Source organism: Triturus cristatus, chromosome 4_1 (genome assembly GCF_964204655.1).
Source record: "Triturus cristatus chromosome 4_1, aTriCri1.1, whole genome shotgun sequence".
Taxonomy (NCBI): Eukaryota; Metazoa; Chordata; class Amphibia; order Caudata; family Salamandridae; genus Triturus; species Triturus cristatus.
In genome coordinates, this window is record NC_140585.1 from 499,764,650 (window position 1) to 499,777,421 (window position 12,772).

At 40.7% G+C, this 12,772-nt stretch overlaps 1 protein-coding gene across 1 annotated transcript in view; it reads left to right on the plus strand.

Annotated features, from left to right (window-relative positions):
- The window catches only part of CMAS (cytidine monophosphate N-acetylneuraminic acid synthetase), a 193,422-nt gene that overhangs the window by 160,248 nt on the left and 20,402 nt on the right, over positions 1–12,772 (plus strand). The window contains exon 8 of the mRNA XM_085652733.1: positions 802–955. Coding sequence (XP_085508859.1) covers positions 802–955 — 154 coding nt within the window. The remainder of the gene's footprint in view (positions 1–801; positions 956–12,772) is intronic.

Sequence of the window (12,772 nt, forward strand, 5' to 3'; positions counted from 1 at the left end):
TTGCTAAGTTTTTGAGTTGGATGTGGGTCATCCGTGCTAAACAAATGAGGGTATACCTATCCTGTCATACATAACAAATGCTTTAGTCCCAATGCTTGGAACTGTAGTCCTACTTTCATGCTAGTCATGCTTTATGGTATATTTTATTATGTATTAATTAATCTTTTAAATACTGCTTTTAATGAATGTGTTTTAGCCTATTGTGGGCTGTTTTTAGCTGTAAGCTGGTCATGGAAGTTTACACATTTTTGCTATTATGTATTTTTAAATTGTTGTCTTTTATGATTATAATAATCGAAATAAAGACAAACTGAACTGACATCTGTCCTTGGGATTTTGCACTGCTTTGAATGGCCTTGTGTGCTTACAAGAGGTTGATGTGTTCTCTTTTCTATAAATGTGAAAAATGCGTTGTTGATGTCGTTTCTAACTCGATGATATTAGCTATTCTAATAGAAATATTAGAAAGTGGTGACCTGAACATACATATTACTGCTAAATGCTTCTCTGGAGCAGTTCCCATTTCCTTGGTTTTCTGCTTGCGGACTGCTCTCTCTAGAATACTCTTGGATTAATGGCAGGAGGGCCATTTTTTTGTGGGGTCTCATTTGGTGTTGCATTGGCTTGGTTGAGAATGCCTGAAAGGCACAACAAAGTCGCTATATACCATTTTTGATTCTCTACAAAAATACCAGTGATCAACTCCCCCACATTAACATGTTTATCACAATTGTGCTGCTGCCTTGTTCACACTTGTCTCCTTTGCACCCCGTTGATCTTATTTTACCTCTACGCCAACAGGTAATGTTTATTTCTGAAAGGAGTATTTCTGGAAAGGCAAATCCTTTATCTGAGTTCGATTGCAAAATGGAAGGGAATGTGAAAGACAAGAAAACAACTGTGGAGAAAGAAATGAAGGCTCTTCAGGCTTCCTGGAACGAAGTAGCATACATGGGTCAGTAAATAGTTTTTTATTGTTAATTCGTGGGTTCGTACAGGCAGTGTAAAGAAACATTGTATGCGTCTTATCAATTATATTGATAGCTGAAACAATAATTAGACAGTTCTAAGATTTGTGGTTCAAAAATGGAAGCGGCTCTAATATACCAGCAAAATGACACACCTGCTTCTTTCTGCCTGTTGCATATTCATTTTAGCTAATATTTTGTCTTCTTTCCTGCTGATAACTTTCATGCATCTCTTCTTTTTCATCACCACAAATACCAATTCCCCTTTCTCTTGTTTTTTCAATCAGGGCTGTTATGTACCATTTCAATATGCAAATGATTCAGAAAGTAAGCTCTCATATTGCGCCTTTTATTCTGTTGCTCCCTCTGTTCCCCTGCCATTTTGGGTTTATTGATTTTCGTTGCACGTTCAAGGGCAACAGGGACTTCCTGTCTTTATATATGTCTGGTTTGTACTTTTTTACTGGGAGTTCTTGTGGTTATTTCTACTTTTTTTGCCCCTTGTTCTTTTTTTTGGAGTGAGATATATATATATATATATATATATATATATATATATATATATATATATATATATATATATATATATATATATATATATTCTATATATCTAAAATGAATGTGTTCATTTGTTCCCTTAAATGACACACCTTTTCTTTTAAAATTTTGTGATTTTTGGTTAATTGGGGGCGGGGTCAACCAACGCCTTTTTAAACACCCTTCACTGACTATCACATGACCCGGACGAAGGCCTCTGGCCCAAACGCGTAGGTAGTCTTTTTGTTACTTGACGCACTTTGCATGGTTGAAACTTAAGGAGAAAAAAAGCAAATAAACATGAAGTGAGCAACTTGAAACTTACCTGGATTTGCTGTTTGGTGTGCTGCCTTTCTGTGACCCTCTGGGACTTGGTTGTCATTATTGAGGATCTGTACGGAAAATGTATTTATATTTATATATATATATAACATTTTTAAGTTTAAAGAAGATTTTATTGAAGAGATAAAGAAAGTCCAGAGCAATAATAGCATACATTTTGTGAAAAGAATACATTGTGAGAAACTTCATAAAAGTAAAAAGAAAAGGAAAGAAAAAGAAGAAAGGGGAGAGAGAAAGAGGAATGTCATCGTAAACATATTACAACAGTATATCTTAAAAGCTAGCAGTGTAAACAAAAATAATTTCACGATTAAGAAATTAATAATTCAACATGCGGCAGAACAGAAATGATAATCAACATTCAGTAATAATAACAATTTCAAGGGGGCTTAGAAACTTCCTCATTGCGAGGGCTATGTAGTGGAGTAGGTTGGGCAGACAAATTCAGAAAGGTAGTAATGGGTAACCACAATAAATCTCATTTAATAGCAAGGCTAATGGGATGGACATAAGCCCTGTCTAGTCTTTGATTATAGCAAACCCCATACCACCAGGCTTGATAAGAAATAAGGGAGGTATCCTTCCATGCTTTCGTGATTTGTTGAAATGCCACAGCTAGAAGGAGGTCAACAATGGAAGTGTTAGTACTAAAGGAGGACCATACTTGCGAAATACTACCAAGAAAAATATGGGAAATAGAAAAGGGGAAGTTGGAAGAGAAAATGGTATTAATTTGGTGCCATACTTTACCCCAGAAAAGATGAACAGCAGGACAGGTAAACAACATATGTTTAAGATCGGCTACCAAGGCCGAACAAGACCAACAGCGAGAGGGGATAGAAGAGTCAATTTTATGTAGTTTGGAAGGGGTGATTAAAAGTCTATTATATATGAAAAATAAAGTTTGGGTTGTATTTGCTGCTCTAGAAGATTTCCTTATTTTGATCCAGATGTTATCCCAGGTAGAAGTAGGAAAAGAATCATCTAAATCCGATTCCCAGACGCACTCCACAACCGACTTCTCTCGATGAGCAGACGCATCTCGCAATTTTTTGTAAATCTGAGAGGCGGAGGGGGAGGAGTGCAAAAATGTTAAGGGAATGGGAGAAGAATTAAATTGTATGGAGGTACAAGTTATAGCATCATAAGCAGTTTGAACCGCCGTTTTCAATAGAGTATATTTGAAATAAAAAGATAGGGGGAGAGAAAAACGAGTTTGAAGAACAGAAAAGGGAATAAAAAGTCCCTCTTGAAAAAGCTGATGAGTCCATTTAAGACCAAGGGATAACCAATCATTCCAAAAAATAGATCTATTTTTAATTCGGATAAGGTGATTGTACCAGATAGGAGATTGTAAAAAACAGGCACGATCATCTAAATTATGTAAAATAATAGGACGAAAGATTTTGCGAACATGGATGGGAAGAGAAAATTTCTCCGGAGCACGTGCCAAGGAAACAAACTCTTCAAACGTAAAGGGATGAAAAAAGGAGGATTCAACCTCTACCCACAAAGGTTGAGAAAAGGGATCAGAGGTATGATCGGAAATGAAAGATGCAGAGTGAGTAAGGAAAAAGGAAGTGTGATACGAGAAGAAGTCAGGAAAATTGACACCACCTAAATGCTTAGGAGACTTAAGTTTAGAAAAAGACATTCTGGGTGGTTTGTTCTGCCATAAGAATTTTGATAATATAGAATAAATATTTTTGTAATAAGATTTGGGAATATTGACTGGAAGATTCGATAAGAAAAATAAGATTATTGGAACTAACATCATTTTGATAGAATCCAATCTACCCCACCAGGATAAGAACAAAGGATTCCATTTGTTCGTAGAGACAGTAAGGGATGATAGTAAATTTTTAAGATTCAATGCTACAGTATCCTTAATAGAAGGCGTGAACCAGAGACCAAGGTATTTGATTTTAGTTGGACTCCAATGGAAGGAAGAAGTTAAAAAGTCAGCATGAAAACAGAGTTTATTTAGAGGAAGGATTTCACATTTATCTACATTAAGTTTATAACCTGACACTGATGCATAATCCGAGACCTCTAATAAAAATTTTGGGAGAGAAGTATGAGGGTTCGAGATAAATAGAAGGATATCATCTGCGTACGCAGAAAGCTTTAGCTGTTTATCACCATAGGGGAAACCAGAAATCTCATCGTTCATACGAATTCTTGTTAGGAAAGGTTCTAATGCTAAAATAAATAAGAGCGGAGAGAGCGGTCATCCTTGCCGGACACCACGAAGAAGAGGAAGAGACCAGTCCATTAGCTAAAATAAAAGACCTAGGAAAAGAATAAAGTAGTGAGATATATGAAAGGAATTTAGGACCAAAACCGAACCAAGAAAGAGAAGAAAAAATAAATTGCAAGTTGACTCTGTCAAAAGCTTTCACAGCGTCCAATGCAACCGCTGCCAATGAAGCCTTGTAAGAATGAGATTTGCTTAAGACATTAAAGAAAAGACGAGTATTATCAGAGAGATGACGGCCTTTGATAAAGCCACATTGCTCTTTACTGATTAATTGTGGGAGAAATTTTTCCAAACGAAGCGCAAGAATTTTTGCAAAAATTTTATAATCTAGATTAATTAAGGAGATTGGCCTATATTTTTTACAGAGAGTGTCATCCTTGTTATCCTTAGGAAGGAGACAAATTAGAGCTTCTTGAAAAGAACCATCAGATTTCTGTGTTGCAATAAAGAACGAAAAAAGTTGATAAATTCGAGGAAGAAGTAGGGAGGAAAAGTGGGAATAGAATTCTATGGTAAACCCATCTGGGCCAGGGGCCGTACCCCTTTTTAGAACTTGAATAGCCTCCAGAATATCCTTATGCGTTATATCAGCCTCTAATGGGGAAAAGTCAACATCTGAAGAGGAAGGTGAAGGGATGGAAGACAAATAGCGAGTGATATCAGATAATAAAGGGGAGGATTCAGGAGTGTATAATTGTTGATAAAAGTCCGTGAATTCGGCTAAAATATCTTCATCTTTATGAACCATAACATTAGAGGAGGTAACAATGGATTCAATTTTTGTACGCTCTTTCTTAACTTTGAGGTATCTAGCTAAAAGATTACCGGCTTTATTCTGTGCGCTGTAATATTAGCACTAGACTTAAGCAAAAATAAATTGGCAGAATCAGTAGAAAGTTTATTAAAGGAAAGTTTAGCCTTAATAAGACTGTTTAAGTCAGATTGTTTCTTAGAAATATAAAAGGAATGTTCTAACCTTTTAATCTGTGTGCTAAGTAGATGAATAGACAGAGCGGCGTTTCCGTGCCACAAATGTAATAATGAAATCTCTAGAAGCAGCTTTGAAGGTGTCCCAAATAAGGGAAGGGGTTAATTGAGACGAGTCATTATCAAAAAATGAAGAGGTAAATTCAAGAAAGGCTTGTGTAAACTTCGGGTCCAATAAAAGAGAGTTATTAAACCTCCATCTCCTAGTGCCTGTCACAGGAGGGATTAAATCTAAACTTAAAGAGACTGGGGCATGGTCAGAAATTAAAATAGAGCCTATATCAGAGTGAGTAATGTGTTGAGTATGGGCTTTGGAAATAAAAATATAGTCTAACCGGGACTGGGAAGAATGAGGGGGTGAGTAGAAGGTGTATTCTTGAAGGGTAGGATGACAAAGCCTCCAAGAGTCCACAAGTGCCCTTTGAGAAATAGTGGAGGTAAAGAAAGAATGCATAGGGGAGGGAGAGAACCTAGAGTCAGACCTTCTATCTAAAAATGGGTCCATAACCATATTACAATCTCCACCCAAAATTAGATAATCATCAGTGTGTTGCATGAGCAGGGATAGAATATGGGGCCAAAAGAGTTTATCTTGACCAGTGGGAGCATAAATATTAAAAATAGTTAGAGGAATTTTATTAATCAACAAAGAGACTACTACCCACCTACCCTCTAAATCATTATCTTGGTTAACAAGTTGAACATCCAAACGCTTATGGCATAAAATAGCAACACCATTACGCTTCCCAGAACCAGGCGAAGCAAAGACATGACCAACCCAATGACGACGTAACTTAGGAATTTCAGGATCTTTAACATGAATTTCTTGTAATAACGCAATATCCCCTTTTAAATTTGCTATATGAGACAATACTCATTGACGTTTAATGGGTGAACCTAGACCCTTAACATTCCAAGATAAAATATTCAAAGACATCTAAGGATAAAAGTTAAAATGCAAATTGAGAGAAAACATGAAAGTATGAGTAATTAAGGAGTGAAAACCAACTGATACAATTGCAAAAGAAGGAAAAACAAAACAGTGCAGGCCGAAGAATCATTAATGTAACTAAAAAGAAATAAAGTACATAACCATATACGTAACTGAAAAACTGTCATAAACACATTATATTTAGAAGAGAAGAAAATTAAAAAATGAAGAAAAACCTGAGATTGAAAAAGGTGAAGGGAATGGAGATAATAGGTTGAAAAAGAGAGCCAGAAAATAGATCGAATTAAAGGAATAAAAGGAGAGAGAAACAAAGAAGAAAAGGAACAAGGAATAAAAACAGAGAGAAAAGTAGTTCAATAGATAAGGAAAAAGAAACTAGGAAAAGCAAAAGAGGGGAACAAGACAAAGAGAAGAAAACAAGTCAGAAGAAACCATTGAAGTAAAAATGAGAACACAATAGCAAAAGACATACCACAAGAAGACAAGAAGGATGAGGGTGGTGAAACCACACAAGGGAGAGGGAACGCCAAACGGGAAACCGCAGAGCAACAACGACAAGAAGGGCGTCATCCAGGAAGACTGAAGGAGAGAACATACAGGGGGCCATATATCCAAATCTAAGGAGAGAAAGACAAAACACATAAGTTAACATCCTATAACCTTAATGCCAAAATAAAACAGAACAGAACATCAAGTAGCCAATATGAGGGGAACAAAACAATTACGATCTGGATACATCCATAGGATCATTACGACAGGTAGTCAAAAATTGCTGAAGTACAGTTGGATCTTCATAAGATGTAGTCTTATTGTTATAAGTCACCTTAAAAAGACAGGGGTGAAAAAGACCATATCTAGCATTGAGATTTCGAAGAGCAGGTCTCATTTCCAGGAACTTTTTCCGACGGTCTGCAGTCACCTTGGCATAGTCCAGAGTGAAAAATAAATTAGAACCATGCCATCTTTCCTTTTTGCTTGGCAGCTTGAAGTACCTTGCGTAGGTCAGTATATTCCAGAAAATATAGAATAACACCTCTGAGTCTCGCCGAGGGTGAGGAGGGACTAGAGACCCGACCAAGGCGATGAGCACGTTGAATGTTTAAAGGAGGCGATTCAGGAAGCCCAAGAAGAGACGGTAAAAATGATTGGAAAAATGAAATTGGATTAGAACCTTCAAGACCTTCACCCAAACCATAAATACGCAGGTTATTGCGCCTATTGCGGTTTTCCAATTGCTCAACTTGTTGCTTGAGATGGTTAATCTCTTTATGTAAAATGGGGACTTGATTCATGGATTCTTCTGATGTGTCAACTCTCTGTTCAAGGACCACAACCCTTTGAATAGTGTGAGACCAGTTGTCTTCAAGGATTTGTAAACGCAAGTTAGTTTCCTCCATACATGGCTTCAGAGCACGGATTTCCTCAAGGAGAAGCTCCATAGAGACTGAAGATGGCGGATTAGTGGGAGAAGGAGGGTTAATTTTTACCCTTTTGCCGGATGGAGAAGCCGCTGGTAGTTTGGAGACCTGTTTGGGACGAGTGCCTGAAGTAGTCGAAGCTTTAGAGTCAGAGGACTCAAGGGGTACTTCATCCATATTGTCACGAAGGACATTGAACGGATTAGTATCACCCATTGGAGGGTTGCTAGCCTGCTGCGCCCCAATACGAGCACCACGAGGCATTACCATGAAGAAAAGGAAACAAAATTCCCCTTTGAAAATGTGAGAGAAGGTCACGAAGAAAAGAAGGTTCGAATAACAACAATGTTCAATATCAGAGTAGGTCCGTGAAGGAAATGCTTATGTGAAGTAAAAATAAAAATGAAGAAAAAGAGGCTGCAGTGAGCACTTCAGTAAATACTACGACGAATTCGAGAGAAATTGTCTTCAAAAGGTGAGGAAAAAACCTTTGCGTAGATACTGACAGCAAAAATTCTGAAAAGAGAGCAGTGGCAGAAAGGCGAAGGATCCATCAGGAAAACAGCAAAGAAGAAAACAAAATGGCGGCCGCAGCTCTGACGGGCTGCATTTGAAGAGATAAAGTCACCTTAACATCCTGGAAACGCTCCGCAAATCATTCCAGCGGTAGCAGAGGTGTTCCGACGGTGAAAACGCCGTTTTTCACGATCCGCCCCCGAGAAAGAGAAGCCTGGAGACTCCCTGCCGCCTACGTCGCCGCGGAGCTCCCGAAATCGGCGGTCATCGCCAACGGCTCCGAAGCCATGCCCCTATATATAACATTTTTAAAGTCCTAAGTAAAGATATGGAAAGCAAGTGGGGAGAGGGTGAGGAAGAGATCAAAGGGAAAGCATCATCGAATGGACAAGGGAGCAACAGAGTAGCCTGAGACTGGTAATGGGGGCGTGAGGGGGAATAATAGAAGTCACAAAATTACGTTGTTAGAATTGGTATTTCTTGTTGTCTGAGGTATGCACCCAGGCCAGGCAGAAATCACCACTCTTATAAGGGTAAGCTAAGTACACACTACAAGATAGCCTGTGCTCACCATCTAGTAGCTTGGCACATAGTAGTCAGGCTTATCTAAAGAGGCAATGTGTAACACAATGAATGCACCACAAAAAGATTCCTTGCAGGTTTAGAAAAATAGATGATTATATTCTGACTGACCGTGATGGAGTGCCAGCTGGCTACAGGACCCACACAATCTCCAGTAAACAAAGTAGCTTTCCTGGTCGCAACAGCGAGATGCCTCTCGGCCTGCATCAATGTGGGTCCCGCAAGTTGAGGATGCGTCCGTTTCCCCCATGCGCTGATGACAATGCATTAGTTACGCAGACTGAAGCCATAGTTGAGAGGCGTTGAGTGATGCGTTGGGTTTCACTATGCAGTCGAAGGGATGCGTCGGTCTCTCCAAGCTGCAGCCGCAGTGATACACTGGTCGATGCATCGTTCTCGGGAGACAAAGCACTGGTTCCGAGTTGATGCGCCGATTTTACTCTCGAAACCGGGTTGATGCGCTGATTCTGATACCCACAGACAGATATGTCGAAATCCGTTTTTCAAGTATCTGTGCCACTTCCAGTGAGCCATGCACAGGAGCAGGGGTAGAAACTTTGCTATCCTTGAATCTCAAACAGGAGGCAAGCCAACAAGCCCCAGTTGAGCGCACACTGAGTGAAGGCAGGGTCCACCTGTCCTTCAGCAAAGTCAGAGAGCAGCAGGGCAAGAAGCAGAAAAGCAGGCCGTCCAGATCACCAGTCCAGTTGAGTCCTTCAAGCAGCACAGCAGTTCTCCTTGCAAAGCTTCAGTTACAAGTCCAGTAGTGTCTGATTTTAGGGGGTCAGAGACCCGGTACTTATACCCAAAAGTGCCTTTGATGTGGGGTGACTTCAAAGCAGCTCCTTGACGTGCACAGGTCCTCCTTTCTATCAAATCAAATAGTACTTATAAAGTGCACCGCTACACAAAGGTGTCCTGGTGCAAAAAGTCAAGTAAACCAGGTCTTGCCCAGAAAGGAACATAATCTAAAAAGCTTAATTGAAAAGCCATGTTCTCAAACTGCGTTTAAAAGAGTCCACATCCCTGGTCGCATAGGGGAAGGTCATTCTAACTAGCAGCAGCTATCGGCAAGAAGGAAGTGCCTCCCCATCTCTTCCACCTCTTCTTTGGCATAACAGCCAACAAAGCGCGCACAGAGTGAAGGGTTCTGGAAGGATGGTAATGGGTGAGGGACTTGGATAGATATATAGGGCCTATTCCATAGAAATCTATGTGGGCAAGCACCAATCCCTTTAACTTCACTCTACCCCGTATGGGAAGCCAATGTAGCGCCTTAAGATGGCGATTAACAGACACATTCCTAGGAATGTTGAGCAAGAGCCGAGCCGCTGCATTCTGCACCAACTGTAGTCCCCTAAGCTGGTACAAAGGGAAACCCAAGTAAAGTATATTTCCATAATTCAGCCAAGATATTATGCGGGTATGGACTACCATCTTCTGACAAAAAGCTGGAAGAAGAAACAGGAACTTCCTCAAAAACCTGACAAGGCCAAACCAGATCCCAACAGTGCTCTCCAATTGTGGTTTGAAGGACAGGTTATTATCGAACTTCCCTCCCAGGTTCTTTACCACCATAGTAGGAGTCTGAGGAGAGGGAGCAGAACTAGGCCAAACTACACCACTCCATGACTGTGGGTGGAGGAGGGACCAAAAACCAGTAACTCTGTTTTGCTTGTGTTTCACTGAAGATTATTCTGGCACATCCATTGAAACACTACTAACAGACACGCCTCAAATCTACATTGGCCCCAGAGATGTTCCCCTCCCTACTTATAATAATCGGCGTGTCGTCCGTATAAGAGATAATCTGCACTCCAAAGGATTCCACCAGGGTTGCCAATGGGGACATATAGACATTGAATAATTTTGGGCTCAAGGCAGAACCCTGAGGCACCCCAAACTTAATGGACTTGGAATCTGGCGCAAATGGTGGCATCCACACCCACTGATCTCTGTTCGATAAAAAGGAACGCAACCAGGGCGGCCCCTGCCAACCCAATATCCCGCAAACGCGGAATAACGTAGGGATGAGAAACCGCATCAAAAGCCACCGAAAGGTCTAAAAGCAGCAAGGCCACTTTCTACCTTTTGCCACAGCCCATTTAATAGTGTCTGAGACCTCAACCAAGGCAGACTCCGTGCAGTACCCAGGACGAAAACCCGATTTGGTAGGATGCAACAACTAGTTTTTTGAGGATCTCAGCAAATGCTGGTAACCGGGAAATCGGCTTGTACTCTGACTTATCTACTGAAAGTTTTTTGAGCAGTGGGATCAGCCTGGCTTTCTTCCTGCAACTGGGAACACAAGCATTGCGCACTGGGTTGTTGATCAGCACATTCATGGCAGGGTTTATGGCCTCTGCATTGGCACCCAGGATTCGGGGAGGAAAAGAGTCATTGGTACACCCCAACTTACAGGCTCTAAGGGCAAGCTCACAGTCCTCCAATAAAATGGGGGGGAAACTGTAAAAGACCAGGATAATGGAAGAGGAGCCAACAAGGGCTGTTCTACATACCAGCCTGGCTCGCTGCTATTCGTTCAAAAAGAACAGTTGATGGACAGAATGCAGAACAATGTAATACATTCCCCCCCAGTACAGAGATCTGTGCCTAAATCCATCTTTTTATTTTTTTTGCTACCTATGCCATTCCAGTTTGAACCCAGCCATGTGAAAATCAGTCTTGACCCTGCACCCAGTGGGAACAGTCCAACCCAAACTGCCACGCCAGGTCCTCCCTGGACTGGAACAAGCATCCGAGGGCTGGTTTCAGGGTTTCACCCCATATCAGCCAGAATAGCTTGACTCCAGTTTCATGGAGAGCACGGTACCTGCGTCATAGCCATGTTGCACTGTCACAGAATTAAGAGACCCCAATGAGCCCGCAGTGTGGGTCACTTGGCTCACATTGTCACAGTCGTCAACCCTCATACAGGTTCAAGTGTTCATAGGGTCTGTTCCGCACACTCACCTTACATGCCCTGGTACCTTACCTAATAGAAACTTTGTTGAATGTCATTTTAGAGTGACCAAGTAGCCCTGAATGTAAATTTCTCGTGCATTCATTCCATTGCTTATTTTTTGCCTTTGAGTTGAATTGTTTTTTTTTTTTTTTATTTATGATTTTTGTGTGTAAAGTTAAGTATGAGTAAAATATTGAACTTGAAGCTCTGTAACTTTAGAGATGGTACAGTCTCACAGGTTCACCCTCCTTTGGTATGATTATCTTTTGTAATGGTTTTAACCCCTTCTGTGCTCATGACGGAATGGTTCCCCCCCAAGAAATGTAAGATTGTCTGCCCCCCGGGGGCCAGAAAGCCCACTTGGAACCAGGGATTATTTATATTGACATTGGGTTGGGGGCTGCCCAAAAAGGGCATGGCAATGCCCCCTCCCCCCCAAAAAAACAATTGCTACAGTCTTTCTGCTCAGGGTCATTTTTCACTGTGAAAATGTGGTGTGTCCACGTTGCGTTTTGCGCCGTTTCCTGTCACGGGCACTAGGCCTACCCACACAAGTGAGGTACCATTTTTCTCAGAAGACTTTGGGGAACGCAGGGTGGATGGAATTTTGTGGATCCACGCAGATTCCTCACATTTCTGTGGTGGAAAGTTCTGGAAAGTGGGGGTTTTTTTTGGACAATTTTTTAGGTTTGCAAGGGATTCTGGGTAACAGAACCTGGTGAGAGCCAGTCAAGTCACCCCTTCCTGGATTCTCCTGGGTGTCTAGTTTTCAAAAATTGTATAGGTTTGCTAGGTTTCCCTAGGTGCCGGCAGAGCTAGGGTTCAAAAACTACAGCTAGGCACTTTGCAAAAAAGGGTCATTTTTCACTGTGAAAATGTGGTGTGTCCAAGTTGCGTTTTGGGCCGTTTCCTGTCACGGGCACTAGGCCTACCCACACAAGTGACGTACCATTTTTATCGGGAGACTTAGGGTAACACAGAATTGTAGAGCAACTGTTATTACCTATTGACTTTAGATGCATTTCGGCCTTCCAAATGAAAGACAATGTGTAAAAAAGAAGTCCTTTTGAAAAATGACCTATAATTCTCATGCTAATTTCGGAAATGTGCAAATATCTACTGTTTCTAAACTCTATATTTTGTTCCCATTTCAGAAATACATAGGTGTCTTTTATATCGGTTTTTTTCCGTGTATACATTTTTCCTGAATAATTGCTATATACCCGGTACATAATAAAAAACCAT